This window comes from Gorilla gorilla, chromosome 8, assembly GCF_029281585.2.
Source record: "Gorilla gorilla gorilla isolate KB3781 chromosome 8, NHGRI_mGorGor1-v2.1_pri, whole genome shotgun sequence".
Classification (NCBI taxonomy): Eukaryota; Metazoa; Chordata; class Mammalia; order Primates; family Hominidae; genus Gorilla; species Gorilla gorilla.
In genome coordinates, this window is record NC_073232.2 from 139,648,833 (window position 1) to 139,666,277 (window position 17,445).

A 17,445-nucleotide genomic window follows, 5' to 3' on the forward strand; every position below is an offset into this window, starting at 1 on the left:
CTTGAGGTCTGGTGACAGCTGTGACTTTATTTGGGGATTACTCTGGGGCATGTATAGATTCATCAAAGCTCCCTTCTTATTAAAACCAAGGAAAAGATCCCTCTCACTGCCAGGGACCTCCAGCCGGCCCTTCCCCTCACAGCTCCCCACTCTTCCTCACTGCCGCTGCTCCCTTGTCCTATTTGACAATTAAAACCGCATCTTTAGCACCTTGGTGCCCGCAGGCCCGGCTCTCCTGAGGGGTGGGCTCTTGTATCCTTGCTAATCCCCCAGTTCTCAAATACTGCCAGCAACTGTCATCTTCCACCTACAGGACAGTAAAGTCTATCTGAGAATGGAAATCCCTCACCCCTCAGCCTCCTTCACCACCCAAGGGAGAAGCACTGTGCAGGGAGGCGGGGAGGGGTGGGGAGCATCGGGGAGGGGTGGGGAGCATCGGGGAGGGGTGGGGAGAAGTGGGGAGCATCGGGGAGGGGCGGGGAGGGGTGGGGAGCATCGGGGAGGGGTGGGGAGCATCGGGGAGGGGTGGGGAGAAGTGGGGAGCATCGGGGAGGGGCGGGGAGGGGTGGGGAGCATCGGGGAGGGGCGGGGAGGGGTGGGGAGCATCGGGGAGGGGTGAAGAGGAGCGGGGAGGGGTGGGGAGGAGCGGGAAGGGGTGGGGAGGGGCAAAGAGGATGGAGAGGAGCGGATGCACCTGGCCTCCCAAATCCAGATTGTGGTGCCAGCTCTGGAAACACAGCAAGTCACTCCCGAATTACCCAAACCGCAAGTGGAAGATCCACTGCAGCTGAGTATCATGTACTTTAGGATGTCTGAACTTTAGGATTTCCCTGGGATCATTATCATTCTAATCATTCTGGGACCTGAGAGAAGTAACTGAGTCGGGGGCCAGCAAGGCACAGACACTGATGAAGTTCAGCCTAGCATTGGGCCGTTTTTTTTTTCTTGAGACAGAGTCTTGCTCTGTCGCCCAGGCTGGAGTGCAGTGGCGAGATCTCAGCTCGCTACAACCTCCGCCGCCCAGGTTCAAGCAATTCTTCTGCCTCAGACTCCCAAGTAGCTGGGATTACAGACATGTGCCACCACGCCCAGCTAATTTTTGTATTTTTAGTGGAGACGGGGTTTCACCATGTTGGCCAGGCTGGTCTTGACCTCCTGACCTCAGGTGATCCACCTGCCTCGGCCTCCCAAAGTGCTGGGATTACAGACGTGAGCCACCGCACCTGGCCTGGGCCTTCCTATTTTGAGGGAATCATCCCAGAATGAGAAGAACTCTGTGTAGCTGGGATGTGAGAAGCATGTGCAGAGCTTGAGTGGGTCAGTACATGCTAGGCCGATCCCACTGTGAGCATTTCACCTCTGCTGGGGGACATGGGCGCAGGGGGTGTTTGTGTTCAGGGGGGCCACCTCTTTCTGATGCCACTTTCCTGGGCTTGTCCAACACCTGCTTGGCTGGAAGGGGACTCACCCACCTGCACAGCGAGAACCTCACCAACCTCAGAGGAAAGATTAGAACAGGGCTTCGCCACAGTTTTGCTTTCTGTGTGTCCCACCCCTGGGAAATGCTGCAAGGACGTCAGCCTGCCAGGTCACCCTGCAGCCAACTGCATCCTTTCCCAGCCCTGGCCGCAGCAGCTGCTTGGATCCCTTTGTCATTAGTGCAGGAGCAAAATGGGAATGGGGGGAGCCAGCACTACAAGCCTCCAAGCAGTGTTCAGGTCGTGTGTTTCCTGGGCAATTGGGGGCATGAGTTATGCAGGGCACTTTCCTCTCTCCCACCCACCCAGGTCCAGTAGCTTTGCTGCCTGCGTGCTTTCCCCAACCATGGACAGCCCTTTCCTACCATGGCCTCAATGCTGGGCCGTCTCCCCAGCTGAGATGCCCCCTCCTTAACCAAGTCTGCCTGCATCAGTGCTCACCTGGTTTAGGGCTGCGCTTAGAGCTAGCGTGTCCTGGTAGGGAGTGGCCTAGGCTCCAGTTCCTTTTCTTCACCAGCACTGTGGGCCAAGGCGCATGGCCTCCCACGCACCGCAGCAGAGCTGCCAGGTGAGATTGATCTTCTGTGGTTGAGATGATCACTCTTGGCTGTAGCCCAGTCATGCCGTGAGTGACAGACAGGTGCTTAGGGCACCAGAGTCTTCTCTAATAAGGTGGCAGCTGGCCGCGGTTGTTGATTTACCGGCCAGGATCTTCGCCTCAAGAACCACAGTGCACTCGTCTGTAATCAGTGCTTTCCTTCTCACATCTCCTGACACGAGGATGAGCAGAGCAGGCTCGATGGCACAGCTGCTCAACTGTAATCCTGTATGATAATTTTGCAAATTATTATTTTTAATATAATCAGCTTTTTCCTTAGGCAATAAAAGAAAAAGTTAAATTGCTCACAAACTAATAAAGGTTTATCTTCTGGAGCATCAAATTCTGTTTACTCATGAAACACACACCTCCTCTATGCACCCATCGAGAGGAAAATTAGCATTTATTTTCCCTGATAAACAAAAACAATGGAAGATTTGTTGGCATCTTTTGGTGTTAAGCCCTTCCTTACATTTAAAATGACATAGAGGAATGCAAGAACTTTGGAAGAGGTCTGCCCTGACTCTGGATTTAATTTTAACTTTGGAAAGCAACCTGTTGTGTGCAGTAGGATGTTATGTGGTGTCTGCAGTGCCTAGACGCTAACAACATGCATGGAACCAAGCTCCCCCTTGGGCCCAGGAGCTGAGAGATTGAAGAAAGGGAAATGCTTTCATGACTCTCCACAAGTTCCTCCACGTTCCCACCCGGGGGGAAGATGTTGTGTAACCCTCAGTGATGAGAAAGTGAGATTTCCCCCAGCTAGATTCCTCCTCGTTTGATTCCTTTTGGTGGCAAGAGAAGTTGAAGCTTTGACACTCTCTTTATTTGTCTCAGTGCTAGAAGGCTTTAACTGCACTTAAAAATAATTCCAGTCCGATTTTCAAATTCTCTCCAGAGTGATTCAGCGTTTTTCTTTTCCCTGATTTCCAGGTACGGAGATATGAGGAGACAGATTGGCTTTGAAATCAGAGACATGTGGTACAACCTTGGTGAGTAGCCTGGATGTGGGGGCATGGTGAATATCTTGCATCCCTGGTGGGTCATGGCACTGGCCGTGTTCATCAGTGTTGGGATGTCTTAAGATCTTAATGGCTTCTATTCCTTGGACAGCAGTTGCTACTCTTTGTAGTAACTGTTTTCAGGAATTAAGAGATAGAAGACCAAAGGCAAGGAAAGAAAATCTCACGGGTGGGGCAAAAAGAAAAATCCACAGAGCACCCTCTTGTGTTGTGTGGACACGTGGCTTGGAGCTCCTCCCTCCCTGGTGTTGCCTCCCTCCCTCAGTTGCCTCAGTTCCTTCTGCGTCAAATAGGAAGCTCATCCTGCTGTGACATTTGCCATCACTTACCATATTCAGTTTTACAGACTCTGCCTTCTAAAGGGTTAATTCCCCTCCTCAAAACCAGATCGTGTATTTAGGTACGCTGCCACCAGGTGGTGGCAGCCTAACATGCTCCTGCACTCAAAGCAGTGAAGGGTCTGTGTGTGTATATGAAATTAATAGGAGTTTATTTGTAAATTAAGTAATTTTTTCCAACTACTTTTATCATGAACAGTAAGAATAAATTCTCTATTAAAATTTTAACCAATGTGACATGTAATTCTTATAGATAAGCCCCTTCAAGGAATCAATGACTGACAATAACTTGGTATCTTCCCAGCATCTTTACAGTACCCTCTAGGAATCTGGCCTCACTCCTCGTTGAGATGAAGCTCTCTCTGGCTCCTGCCCTCAGCCCTCGGGCTTGCTTTGTGCCGAGGTGTCCTAGGCCATGGGGTTCTGGTGGCCTTGCCTCAGTCCTGAGCAAAGCATCAGTTGCTTTTCTGCCCCAGGATCTCCAGGCCTCTGCTTCCTTCCTTCAAATGGACACGAGAAGCCTGCATTGGCTTGTTGCAAGAAACCCTCCACTCTCCCCTCTACCTCAGAGAATCTTTTCCTACTAGAAGGAGGCAGGGGTCTGTCCGCATCACTCTGTTAGCCTCGTAGCATTAGGGTTTCACTTGTTGCACCAGGGTTGGGACAACTTAGCTGCACCCCAGCCTGCTTACTTCCCAAGCAGCTGTGACTCCCTGCAGTGGCTGGAGAGCATGGCAAGAAAGAAGCAGAACCCAGCGAGCCACGCTTCACTTCTAGCTCACTGTTTGCTTTTGCATCTTCCTTGCCATTCTTTGGTTTGACATGAGGCCCAGTTAGGTTCTCAGGAATGGAAAGCCACAGCAGATGCTCCTGGGTGGGGATGAAGAGCGGGTCAAAGTGGCCCTGTCTGCCTGTGCCCTCCCAGTACAAAGAGAACCTGCACCATTGCATCCTTTCTGGGTGTCAGTCCTGGAGTCAGTGGAGGACCCCTCGAGGAAGCTCTGTGCTAGGTCTCTGCACATGATTTTGCTGCAGTAGCTCCTATGTCCAGAATCTGAGTACTGGGTCTCAGCTGTCAAAGGGCCTGCTGATCTCTGCAACATGATACCTACCAGGCACCATCCTGTCCTTGGCCTTACTGCCATCCCAGGGAGGAAGGTAGGGGCTCTGGGCTCAGAGGCAAGAGAGATGATAAGTCCCACCTTGAAGTTTTCATCCTCTCCCACTCCTGCCTCCCTGTGAGGCCTAATTCACATGGCTCAGTCTTTCTGGGCTGTTAGATAAAGTGGTTGGACTGAATTTTTCAAGAGCCTTCCAATCCCAAAACTCAATAATTCTATGACATATATATACGATGATCTCAGTAATAACGTGCTAAGGCTTTTAGAACAGGGAGGAGGACCATCCATGATTCATTCCAACTGATCTCTCTGTGTTCTTTGTTAAAATCCTGCTCTGACAGATGCATCTGTCATTTGCTCTGTTAGGCCAGACGGCAGGCCCCACACCAGGCAGGGACCCAGTGTGGTCCCATGAGAGAGAGAGAGAGAGGCAGGAGATGGGGGAGGGCTTTCACAGCAATGGCATGGAGGGGGGCTGTTCTCTGTTGGAACTCAGTGAGTCCAGGACTTTTATAGGCACCAACGTTCATGAAAGAGGTGATATGAGCTCCACCTGCCACAGTTGGGCTCTCAGGGCAGACCCCAGACCTCTTCTCTGGACACAGGCTCTCTCTGAGGCCATCTTTTACCCTGGCCCCTCCTAAAAGAGTGAGTCCATTTTCTTCTGTGTTGTTCCATTTCAACTCTAAAGTATAGACAGGGAATTGCCTATTTCCCCCAAGAGGACACTTGCACATATACGTTCAAATGAAGGTTCTCATTCTGGAATGGCTCGGTAACATTTCACATCATTTATGATAATTAGAGACACCACCCTAGCGGAGGGTCTGATGGGTCATTACATACTGAAATGCTTCCTTCTCCCCGTACACAGCTGCAGCCACCATTTGACTCACCCTGGCCCCTGAGCACCCCCAGGATCCTCCACTGCTCTCCATGTGCCAAGGTCATTGCCTAGCACCAAGGGAGCCTCTAAAACTCAGCTCGAGCCACAGCTGGCCAGAGGTCACCCTGACCGATGGGTGCTCCTGCCTTTCTAGTTTTCTGATTTGGGGTTGTTTTTGTTTTTGTTTTCAAGTATAGTTAATGTCACCTCTGTAGTCCCTGAGATTGATCACCACTGAAAGTGGCTCCATTTCAATTTGTGCTATGTGCCATGATAACAATGAAGGAAGGAAAGGCGGGCCCAGAAAGGGTGAGTTTCTCCGCGTGCCCCCTCCAAGTGCTTGGGCAGGCCTGGCCTTCTGAGGATACACTTGGGTCTGACACAGAGCACTTGGTTCTCTTGATGTTATCTGTCACGCTCCAGATAGGCCAAGTCAAGCAACAGGAGACTTTTGATTTGGAAAAGGTTGCAGTGAAGAGAGCAAGCTCCCCGCTTCCCTCCTATCAGTGGCTTTTTTGAATATGGTGATTAATGCATGAGGTGTGTGTTTTGCAGCTTTTTAGCCAGGAACACTGACTGTGGCCTGAGAAGCGGCCAAGAGGTCAAAAGTAAACCAAAGCCAATTAGGGTCAGGGACTTGGAAACAACAAGAAGTAACAGTCAGCCACCAGACTTGGGTTCCTTGCTGGTAAAATAAGTTATCTTTCAAAGTGAGGGAGGTGATCTTAAAGGCACCTGCAGCCCACAGGATCCTCCCCAAGCCCACAGGATCCTCCCCAAGCAGCCCCTCAGGATGGCTAAGGATAGCACCACAGGGTGGCCTCCTTCCTGCCATGGTGCCAGGTGCCTGAGTGTCTTTGCCAAGGCTGTCACACTCCAAATTTATGACAGCACATCTCAGTTTCCCAGGATGTATACAACCTACTTTCTACATAGTTTTTTTTTTTATTTTATTTTTACTTTTTGTAAATGGGTGCAGGTTTGGGAACATATTGGCAGGATGATAGCACCGACTCTGCCAAGAAAATAGAAGTGGAAATCAGATCTATTTATCTGCTTACAATTAATAAACTGTCACTTGAGCAGACCTTCAGCTGAATGCTCCATGAGTCTCCTCCTTGAGTCTTTCCAATAGTATGCATGGCCCATAGAGAGGAGCATCTCAGCTCTTGCCTCCTCCTTGCCCAGCCTCAGAGCAAGGATCTGGGGTCTGTTTTGCTCAATTTAATGCAAGGGCAAACATGGCACTGCCCCATGGGACAGAGTGATGTGTTTCTTTCCCTCCCAAACCTGTCATATTTTGAGTCTGAAAGGGGAAATCAAAAGCAGGCTCTCTCTCAAAAGAAAAAAGGGGGGAAAATGTGCTTATTTACCCAGCTCCTGAGTTATTTATCAAAGCGCACTCTGTGCAGCAGCCTGCCGGAGCACCTGATCTCCTTGCCTGTGCCGCCTCAATTTACATTTTGTTTATTACATCCAGCACACTGGAGCGAGCACTAGACCTCAGCCAGCCAGAACGAATGTGCTTGGAGCAAGATCTTTATCCACCGCGTTGGGTTTGGGATATTTTTCATGCAGGGATTCCCTTCATGGGTGTTTTTTGGCGACTAGGCAAATTGTGTGCTTTTCATTAAAACCCGTATACATTGTGGCCTAATGGGTTTGGCCGGGTGGTGGAAGCTTTTGCTCTGCCTACTCTTGTGTATACAGAGATTTTTCTGGGATAAGTCTATGTTTAATGTCCCAGATTTTTGAACACCAGTGATTGCAAAGAGATAATTTAAACACCCACAGGGAGGCTTCTGACTAGGGAGGCCTTGGCTTCATGAGAAAACAAGATGTTGTTCCCAGGGGAAAGAGCTCCACGTTCTGTAACTAAAATAGACTCTAGATGGGCTATGAGACCGGCAAGGACTGGAAGTAAAATATTCTCCTCGTCACCTTCCTTTGGCTCAAAAGTGTGTCCTCTTTTTCTTTAAGTCTACACTGCAGGAGTCACCTTGGTCCTCATTGGTTCCAAACCTGAGTTCATCATTAAATTTGAACAAGATATGCTCCAGGGGAAATCTATAATGCAAATGTCAAAAAAAAAAAAGGTGGATACCAGAGAACATTCCCCACCCACTCCTGCTCACCTTGGGGACCACTGGTTTACGAAGAGTCAATCCCCAGGGCTGTCACTATCCATAGAACCCAGTATCAGCTCCAGGCCAGTGTGTCTTCTGTACTAATAAGGAGGGTGATAATAAAAGGTTAAGCTACTGTCGTTTTGGTAGCTTCTTTTTCCAATCCCTGCTTCTACAACCACTTGTTACTGCTTTCTATGTTTTTCCCAGCTTGGAACAATAAAACCTGTTGGTGACAGACAGAACTTTATGACGCTGAAATTGTGGTTGATGAACAACTCGCTGTCACCATCATCTGTTTTCTGAAACATTGGCTCTGACATTTTTTCGGCATAATACAAGGGAAGTGTCACCTGAGAGATGGAATATGATAGCATTTTCAAGAGAATGCTTTGCAGCAGTTACAGGCCTTTCAAAAACATTAAGCATTTGGGAAAGTGATGAGAATCACACAATGATAGCCTTAGTCAAAATATTAATTATTTAGTAAAAGTTAAAAATAAGATGTTAATTACATTTTGTGTGTATGTCCACCCAATAAAAAGTAATTCAGTCTAATTATGAGGATTACGTATTCTCTTAAGTATCGTTATGGTAGCCACATTTCTTTAATGATTCTCTTTACCGAAATGTATATTCGCTGAGTTGCAAAGAAAACTAAAGAATTTGGTTTCCTGATTGTGTAGAAATATTAATAAGATTGGTTAATTCAGGATACATTGCTGGTGTTAAAATACTGCACATATTTTATTCAAATATTTAATTTCTTGGGCGTTCTTCTGTTATATGTTGGAAATGGTTTTAGTTACAGTGGGGTGAAATGAAAACAAAATCAAGATTTCTGAAAGGCAAGAGGGTCAGCTTTTAAAACACCACCTTTTTGATAGGACCTGCCTCTGAGTTTCATTATGTCACCTTAACTAAGGTTCGCAGCCCCATTTTTAGAAAGGAGTCTTCCAGGAGCTTCATTCCAGAGGTGCAGTGTCCAGGCAGTGAAAGAAGCTTGGCAGTTGCTGTGGTTTCCTCCCTCTCCCATCTCTCTGAACTTGCCTGGTTCACTTCAAGCTCTTTATGAGCTCACCCTGATCCTCAGGAGTACAGCAGCCACGCACCCACAGAATATGGGGTCCCCGGCTGGGGTGGGCACAATGGCGGCCAACCCACAACTAGCAGGAGGGAGGGGCTGGCCACCACATCAGGCCCAGCTGCCAGCTGCTCTGCCCGGTCGCCAGATTTCCTGATGGTGATCCTGCGCTAGCATCTTTCTAAGTCAGCGACAGAGACCCAGGAAGGTATGATACCAAGATTTCCAACAAAAACCATTGAAATTAAAAACATAAATTGAGTGCTTGTGAGAAGCCAGTCTCTACCTTCTGGGGGCTTATTTAGCATTGTAATGTCTCAACAGTGGGGGATAAAATGATGGAAAATGACAGATCACTGACCTCTCTGTTCATTTTGCAATTAGGGGGGACAAATAAGGGAGTGGACAGCTCAAACGATTTCTCTTTCAGAGAGGCGGGTAGGGTCCGAGTGCCATGCAAAGATCCTGAGACAAGCAAACAGGGAAGGAATTTGTAAAATGAGGGTCACAGCTAAGCCTTCATAATCTCAGACCCAGGTTCAAATCCTGCTTCTCCACTTCTCTGAACAGCTCACAGAACAGCTTTGGGTACAGCCCACTTTCCTCGTCTGTTTAACAGGTTAAGAAGGTACCCATCTCGCAAGGTTACCGTGAAAATTCAGTGAGATGATGCTTTATCTTGAGCTTGTCATGTAAATTGTAAATGCTAACTAATATCATATTCATTATTATTCACATTTGAAAAACTTTTGAGAAACATTTTTCTGAGTTCTTTAAAAATCATATCTGGAACAAGATAAGTGAGATGAGATTAATAAAGTAGTTCTTTTTTTTTTTTTTTTTTTTTTTTTGAGACAGAGTCTTGCTCTGTCGCCCAGGCTGGAGTGCACTGGCATGATCTTGGCTCACTGCAACCTCTTCCTCCCAGGTTCACGCCATTCTCCTGCCTCAGCCTCCCAAGTAGCTGGGACTACAGGCGCCCGCTACCACGCCCAGCTGATTTTTTGTATTTTTAGTAGAGACGGTGTCTCACCGTGTTAGCCAGGATGGTCTCGATCTCCTGACCTCGTGATCCGCCCGCCTTGGCCTCCCAAAGTGCTGGGATTACAGGCGTGAGCCACCACACCCGGCCTAAAGCAGTTATTTAAATAAGCATTTTCTTATCAAACAATAGCTCGAAAAGGTAGAATCACTGCTGTTTTTAGGGTTTCAGCCTCAGATTCCGGCGCCTTGAATTACTTTGATTGGAGTCATTTGGCATGTTGCAGAAATCACCCTGCATTATTTACAGAGGTGTCAAATGGTAAACTCATCTTCATAAGATGTGGGAGATAAAGAGGACCCAAGAGACTATCTGCTCTCTCTCATTTGTCGGCTCCTGTTCCTGTCGCTGTGCACAGAGTTAGAGGCTGAGACCCCCCAACTCGCAGCCCCTGCTCTATTCAGAATTGGGAATTAGCTGCATGTGTTCTGAATCCGTGTGATGGAACTGGCTACTTGTAAAACAGTGTTTATCTTCTCTGACAGAGAAGTCATGATTACAGGCTTATACCGCGCAGATCTTTGAATAGCTTCACTTATAAGATGTGGAATACAGGCCACTTCTTATACTAATGGCTGGGAAAGTTCAAAATCATCATCTGCAGACGAGAAATTGATGCACATTTTCAGGATCCTGCTGCTCAAAGTCACAGTGATCTGTGTTGTGTTGTTTTATCCATTTAAGCCCATTTTAGAATTCTATTTTTCTTTATTTCTGAATATTGTATCTCTTTTTTCCAAGGTCAACACAAGATAAAGTTCATTCCAGAAATGGTGGGCCCAATATTAGAAATGACATTAATTCCCGAGACGGAGCTGCGCAAAGCCACCATCCCCATCTTCTTTGATATGATGCAGTGTGAATTCCATTCGACCCGAAGCTTCCAAATGGTAAGGACATAGATGTGCAGCGAGTGGCCGGGGGACATGAGGGAGGCAAACCTGAAAACCTTCAAAGAAACTTGTAGACAGTTCTAGAGTTAAAGGTGCCAACGTGGAAAACACATTTTCCTACAGCTTGAGAGAGAAAAAGCCTATGATTTTCCTTATTGAAGAAGCTTATCATCCCTTGCACTCAATTTTCGGGAGGATTATTCTCAATTTTTAGCTCTTACTTACTTCTTTTAATCTGGGTTTACTTACACATTGCACCCTGGATAAAAGTCTCTTGCTCCCACTTCTTGGTACGTACTCTTGTAGAGTGTTTAATCAAATGTCATATGTTACATTCTCTCAGACCGGCTGCTTATTGCAGAATTATGGTATTTTGAAAGCTAAAGTCTTTGCTTTTATTCTCTTAAGTGTGTGTCTTGTTCTTTTGCCTGTGCAATGGAACTGATGAAAATTCTCTAAGAAAGTGTATATAAAGTGCTCAAAACATACTGTGACAAACAGCATGAGGGACAAACTCTGCTGAATAACTTATGCTCAAGAAGTAACAAAAATCTCCTTCTGGATCCCAAGAAAATAAGTATAGTGTTTATGTATTCTTGGGTTGGCACCCACACCCACACATACACATGCATGTCCCCACACACACACACATACACATACACATCCCCCCACACACACATACACATGTACATCTCCACACACACACATACACATCCCCCCACACACATACACATGCCCATCCCCACACACACACACATACACATGCACATACCCATCCCCACACACACACATACACATACACATCCCCCCACACACACACACGCACATCCCCACACACACGTACACATGCACATCCCCACACACACACACACGTACATCCCCACACACACGTACACATGCACATCCCCACACACACACACACGTACATCCCCACACACACACATACACATACACATCCCCCCCACACACATACACATGTACATCCCCACATATACACATATGTGCACACATACACACACACACGTGCACATGCTATGACTTTCTCCTTAGTGTACTAATGGTTTGGCTGTGATGCTTTGCAGGAGACCTGGGAGAAGCCCAAGTACTAGGGAGTCCTCTGAATTGAAAGATACCTTTTAAAAATCATTGTACTGGACCGGATGTGGTTGCCCACGCCTGTAATCCTAGCACTTTGAGAGGCCAAGGCAGGCAGATCACTTGAGCTCAGGAGTTCGAGACCAGCCTGGGAAACATGGTGAGACTCCGTCTCTACAAAAAATATAAAAATTAGCGAGGCATGGTGGTGCACGCCTGTGGTCAGGGAAGTCAAGGCTGCAGTGAGCTGTGATCACGCCACTGCACTCCCGCCTAGGTGACAGAGCCAGACCCTGTCTCTAAATAAATAAATAAATAAATATTAAAAATTATTATAGCAATTCAAGTAAGTCAACATACTAAGCATTTTACATAGATTTTAGAGGAATTTGGAGAAAAATTCCTATAATGAAAGGAAATCAAAACTTCATCAATCAAGATAGCTTGATGTTGGTGAGATCTAATATTAAAGGGTATATTATACTTACCCACCTCTACAGTTTTTCATTTAAGGGAGCTTTGAGTAGTTTATAGATTTTCATTGGTCATCTTCATCATATCACATGAAGGCGGTATCCACGAAGAATGATTCTGCTGTTTCCTAGAACAGAAAAGAGAGATACGAAACCAAAACAGTCTCCACACTGTGAGTTGAGTTTAGATACTGAGGGCAGGGAGACTGAGATTCACAGGCTTAGCCAGGTATTATCTGGGTCCTCAGCAAATCACTCAACATCTTTTAAGTCTCCAATTCAAGCTTGTAACATTGGCATGAAATAGAATCTACCAGAAAGGCGTGTTGTGAGAATGAAATAAAATCAGACCTGTACAATCCCTAGCACGGTGCCTGGCATTATAAAAGGTGGCTGTGGATGCTTCTCTTCTCTCAAGGCCGGAACCTCCCTTGGTCTGGGTGTTTGTGGAGTGCAGGGGGCAGCCTGCAGGGTGAGCCCCCAGTGTCTGCAGGACCGTGGGGCCCAACGCTGCATACAAACCTGGGCATGGCCATTTCGTCAGGGTTGTTCCAGAAGCCGGGGAGGAGCACACAGGAGATGAACAGAGTCTGACTGCTGGAGCCGTTTCCTTTAACCTCCACACACCCACAGCTGTGCTTGAAAACCCATTGCAGAGGAGCCTAACACCTGGCTCGGAGATCATTATTTGTTTTTTGCACTTTGCTCCACTAGGCAGTTTTTAAATTTTTTTTTTTATTTTTTTGAGACGGAGTCTTGCTCTGTTGCCAGGCAGGAATGCAGTGACGCGATCTCATCTCACTACAGCCTCCACATCCCGGGTTCAAGCGATTCTCCTGCCTCAGCCTCTGAGTAGCTGGGATTACAGGTGTGTGCCACCACGCCTGGCTAATTTTTGTATTTTTAGTAGAGACGGTGTTTCACCATGTTGGCCAGGATGATCTTGATCTCTTGACCTCATGATCCACTCGCCTCATCCTCCCAAAGTGCTGTGATTACAGGCGTGAGCCACGGTGCCCAGCCCTAGGCAGTTTTTTATAAGGTGACTGGTGACTGTTATTTTCACATTATTCCAACCGTGGACAGTAGAGAGGGCTTTAGTTTAACTTCCCCAGTGTAATGTCAGTTGGACTGGGATGAGTGGTGTTAGTACCTCCTCCCTTCTTCCTTCCTCCCTCCCTTTCTTCCTTCTTTCCTCCCTTCCTTCTTTCCTTCCGTTCTCTCTCTTTTTTTCCATGATAGCAGAAGGTCTCCCTGTATTTATTTTTAATAATATTACAGATAATTCATTTTTGAAAGAACAGCTGTTTTTGTTTCTCTGGCTCACTGTCCGTCTGTGTATATACAAAGTCTTTGTATAAAGACTGTACTAATACAACATTGTAAATACTATACCTAGATTTTTTTATTAATGTTCTTTCTGTTTGACAATATATCAAAGAGCTTTCCCTTAATTACAACACAGCAACCATGATATTAATGATGGCATAAAATTAACTATCACTTTCTTATCCATCGCCTATAAATGGGCATGTAGGTTGTTTGCAGATTTTCACTGTTGTGAATAACTGTGCGGTGAACACATTCATGCATATAGCTTGAATTTATTTTGAAAATTTTCCCAGTATACATTCTTATAAATGTAATTACGGATTTCAAATATTTTTGTAACTTTTGAAATTATTGCCAAATGGTTTGATGTTAATACGATAAGATTTGCCCCATCTCCGTTGCTGCTGGCACTATATCATGGCCCCAGTTTCACTGCCAACTCATTGGAACTACAAATTATAATTTAAATGCTTTTTCCTAGGCAGAAAATTCATCTGACTTTTTGAATTTTATATAAATCTAGCCCAAAGAAGGACTTTGTGAAAAATTGCTATTAAAGAATCAGGCTAAGGGGGAAAGTGTATTTATATAGATAAATGTCACTAGCACAGAAAACTATGGTCAAAAGTGTTTAAAACATCATTCTATTTGTCATTTTTTAATCAGTCTTTGGGTCAAAATAAGGTCAAGGGCAGTTAGAATAAAGAAAAATGAGAGTTTGGTTTCTGAATTGTTCCCCTTTTCCCTCACATTCTTTTGTCTCATGGCTGCCTTGTGGCAGTTTAAAAAATCTTACAGCAATCTTCTGAGGAAGTGCTTCATTTTCTCCAGTTTGCAGGGGCCCCAGGTTTGCTAGGAAATGGTCCGAAGTTAACGAGAGCCACAGAATTTGTGCCACCATTTTAAACACTGCCTTCCCATTGGGGCTTCAACATTGACCCAGCGTCAGGAGACATCTTTCCAGAAAACCAAACTGTTTTTGAGTAATACCATGAAGTAATTGGCACATTTAGTTCCATCTCATAAACAACAAACTATTTCACTAGCATGAAACATGCCGTGCTTGGATGTATGTAAATCCAAGCATAAGCCTGAAGACACAGATTCACCCACAAGAAGGACCCACTGTCAGGCTGAGCGTGGTCAGCTACCTGAACTGTTGGTTCAGAGTCACCTGTTTCTCTGTGTTGTCATCTGCTTGAACCTCTGCAGACGAGGGATAGCGTACATTAAAGATCTTTAAAATGAAGGCAGAAAAACTAACCCTTGTTTTAAAAAAATCCCTCTTGTATGTTAATCTGCTTCTGTAATTGGGAAAAGATCAGTTTTCTTCTGTTTGATGCGCCCACCTCAGCTTCCCAGATGGAATCCCCCAAGCCTGCAGCATCATCCCCTTTTCTGCCGGTCTCCTTGTCACTGGGTTTTCCGGCTGCGGGTCACGCTGGACTGGCCTTTGCTTGCTCCCCTGGCCTCCGTGGCAGTCGGTTGTGAAGCTTCATCAGTCCTCCCTCTGTCTCGTCTGCAGCCTCCATCCTCTGCGCAATCACCATTGCACTAGTCCGGGATTGTTCCTGGGCCACAGTATTTGTCTCTTGACTTGCTCTACGTTTTCTAAGTCCTTTCTGCCCCCAGTTCCACCCGTCCCTCTCAGCTGGTCTTCCTAAAGCACAAGGGATGGCCCCTATTGTCGGTGATGTGGGCGAATGTGTAGAGTGGGCATGTGTGTGGCACGTTGGTGCAGGGCTGGCCCCACCTGCTTCTCCATCCACAAGCTTCTGGGATGGGGATGGTCGGCTGCTGCCTAACTCCTCTGCCGTAAGCCCAGTTACCTCACCTGATTAGTCACGTCAGCAGGGGCTTAAGTTTTTTTTATAGCTTTTATAGCAGATGTGCAAACCCTACTGGAGTGGGGGGAAGATATTAGGGGGGTTTGTTTTTACAACACTTTAGTGTTTTGAACCCATGATAGAGCTTATGTTTTAAAGGTTGCTATGTCTTTTGGAGTAGAGCTGTCAATATGCTACTGTTTATGAAATATGAAATAATATATATGTCCAGGTGTATTTTACTCTTACAATTGGAGTAGAGAGGAGACCTGCTGGATTCAGAAGAAAAACCTGCTATGTTACTCAGGAGTAAACTGCACCAAACCATTACTGGAATTTTAAAAGCATGTGTTACAAATTGGCTTTTCAAACGTTGCCCGGAGTTTCTGCTCTTGTGCTCGTGCTCTTCAGCCGCAGCGGCGGGCATTTCATTAGAACGTTCTTTCCCTTACACCTCCCCAAGAGCCTACTGCTTTCCTGTCTCCACTTGTGCAAGAAAGAGCACAAATGTTCCTTCGGAATAGGCTCAGCCTTGCCCTTATCCTGCTTCTCCAGGGTCCATGTGTTGAATGGGCTCTCTTGGTGGCGGGATGGGGTGGCATGGAGTTATCCTTTCATGGGCCGTGTCCTCCTTGTGGCCTGGGACTCTCTGTCCAGCGCTGCAGTGAGTGCCTTAGGTCAGCTTGACAGCACTCGCTCTGGGGAGGTGGCGATGAAGCTCCACAAAAGGCTCCAGGCTGAAGGTCCCTGATGCTAGTGGAAGCCCGCTGTGAAGTGTCGTGCTCTGCAGGAGCTGGGCCAGACAGAAGCCTGTGAGATGGGAGGCCCCGGATGTGCACAGCGGCCTTGAATTCTTTTTAGAAATCCATCCTACCTTCAAAGTCATATGCTTCACTGTGGGCTGGGTCCACAGCCATAGAGCTCCGGTCAGTTGACAGGAAGGCGTTCCCAGCGACTGGACACTGCATGATGCTCTTGCAATCTCACACCTCTCTGCCATCCCATCCCTGTTTGTGTACGGCCAGGAGGCTGCTGCCTGTGGGGTTTCTTTTCCTCCTAGTGCTTGCAGTGTGGATACTCCAAGCCGGGGGAGGTGGGGATACGTGTGGGAAGCCCCAGTGGATGCCCACTGCAGCCATGCCCCTGGGGTGGCCCCCAGCCCTGTGGCCACTGTCATCAGCCACCCCCTCCATCACTGGGCACTCTTGTGCCACTTCCCTGCCCTGTCCATACTCAAGGCCATTGTGGACATCTGGGCCTCCTATCTCATAGGCATCTGTCTGGCCAAGCTCCTGCCAGAACATGGCCCTTCACGGGGGAAGCTCCATTAGCATCAGAGACCTTCCGTCTGGAGGCCTTGGCAGAGCTTCATCACCACCTCCCCAGAGCCAGCTCTGTCAAGCTGACCTAAGGCACTCACTGCAGCTCCTCAACAAAAACCCATTTCTTATTTCTTCTGCCTCTTTTGTCTCTGGGTGCTCCAGCTGCCTGTGGTCATCCTGGCTCTTCCAGCACTTTCTATGAATCTTTTATGATCCGGATGCCCTAGCCATTCTCCTGAATCATCCCCCCCTGCTGCTTCTTCCTGTCCTGGTGCCTAAGGGCAAATTCTCTGCCCCCTTTCCTTACAGCTGGCCAACTCCTCAAGACACCACCACATCTGTGTTCATCCCACCCCCTCGCCCTGTACCCACCCCAATCCAGAGAGTAGCATGCTTACCGCTAAACTCAGGACTCTAGGAATCTCCATTTGTTTGAAAGGAGAGGTTCTACTTGGGAAGATTTCAGGACTGATAAGCTGGCAGGGGAGATGTGGAGAGGCATTGGGGTCTTCGCGCCCCTTATCCCATCCAGCTGGATGAGCCTGCCCTTGGTCACAGGAGATGAGCCCTCTCCTGGCCTTAAGCTGACTCTCCCTGCCTCACCAAGAACCCTGCCCTCCCGTGGACCGCACTCCAAGTCTCACCCTCATACTGGATTTTGCTTCATAATAAAAAGCATACTTTTAAATTCCCTCCTGGCATCTTTTTAAAGAATTCCATTTGTTACGCCTTTGGAAAATACAGAACTAACAGCTGAGAATTGCAGCAAATGACCATATGGGCCATAGACCATTAATAAAAATGGAATG

General features: G+C 47.1%; 1 protein-coding gene across 2 annotated transcripts in view; it reads left to right on the forward strand.

Moving 5' to 3' along the window:
* DOCK1 (dedicator of cytokinesis 1) overlaps window positions 1–17,445 on the forward strand; it is a 565,813-nt gene that overhangs the window by 462,685 nt on the left and 85,683 nt on the right. For both annotated transcript variants that reach the window (XM_019035115.4, XM_019035114.4), the window contains exons 32-33: window positions 3,010–3,068; window positions 10,437–10,585. In XM_019035115.4, coding sequence (XP_018890660.2) covers window positions 3,010–3,068; window positions 10,437–10,585 — 208 coding nt within the window. The remainder of the gene's footprint in view (window positions 1–3,009; window positions 3,069–10,436; window positions 10,586–17,445) is intronic.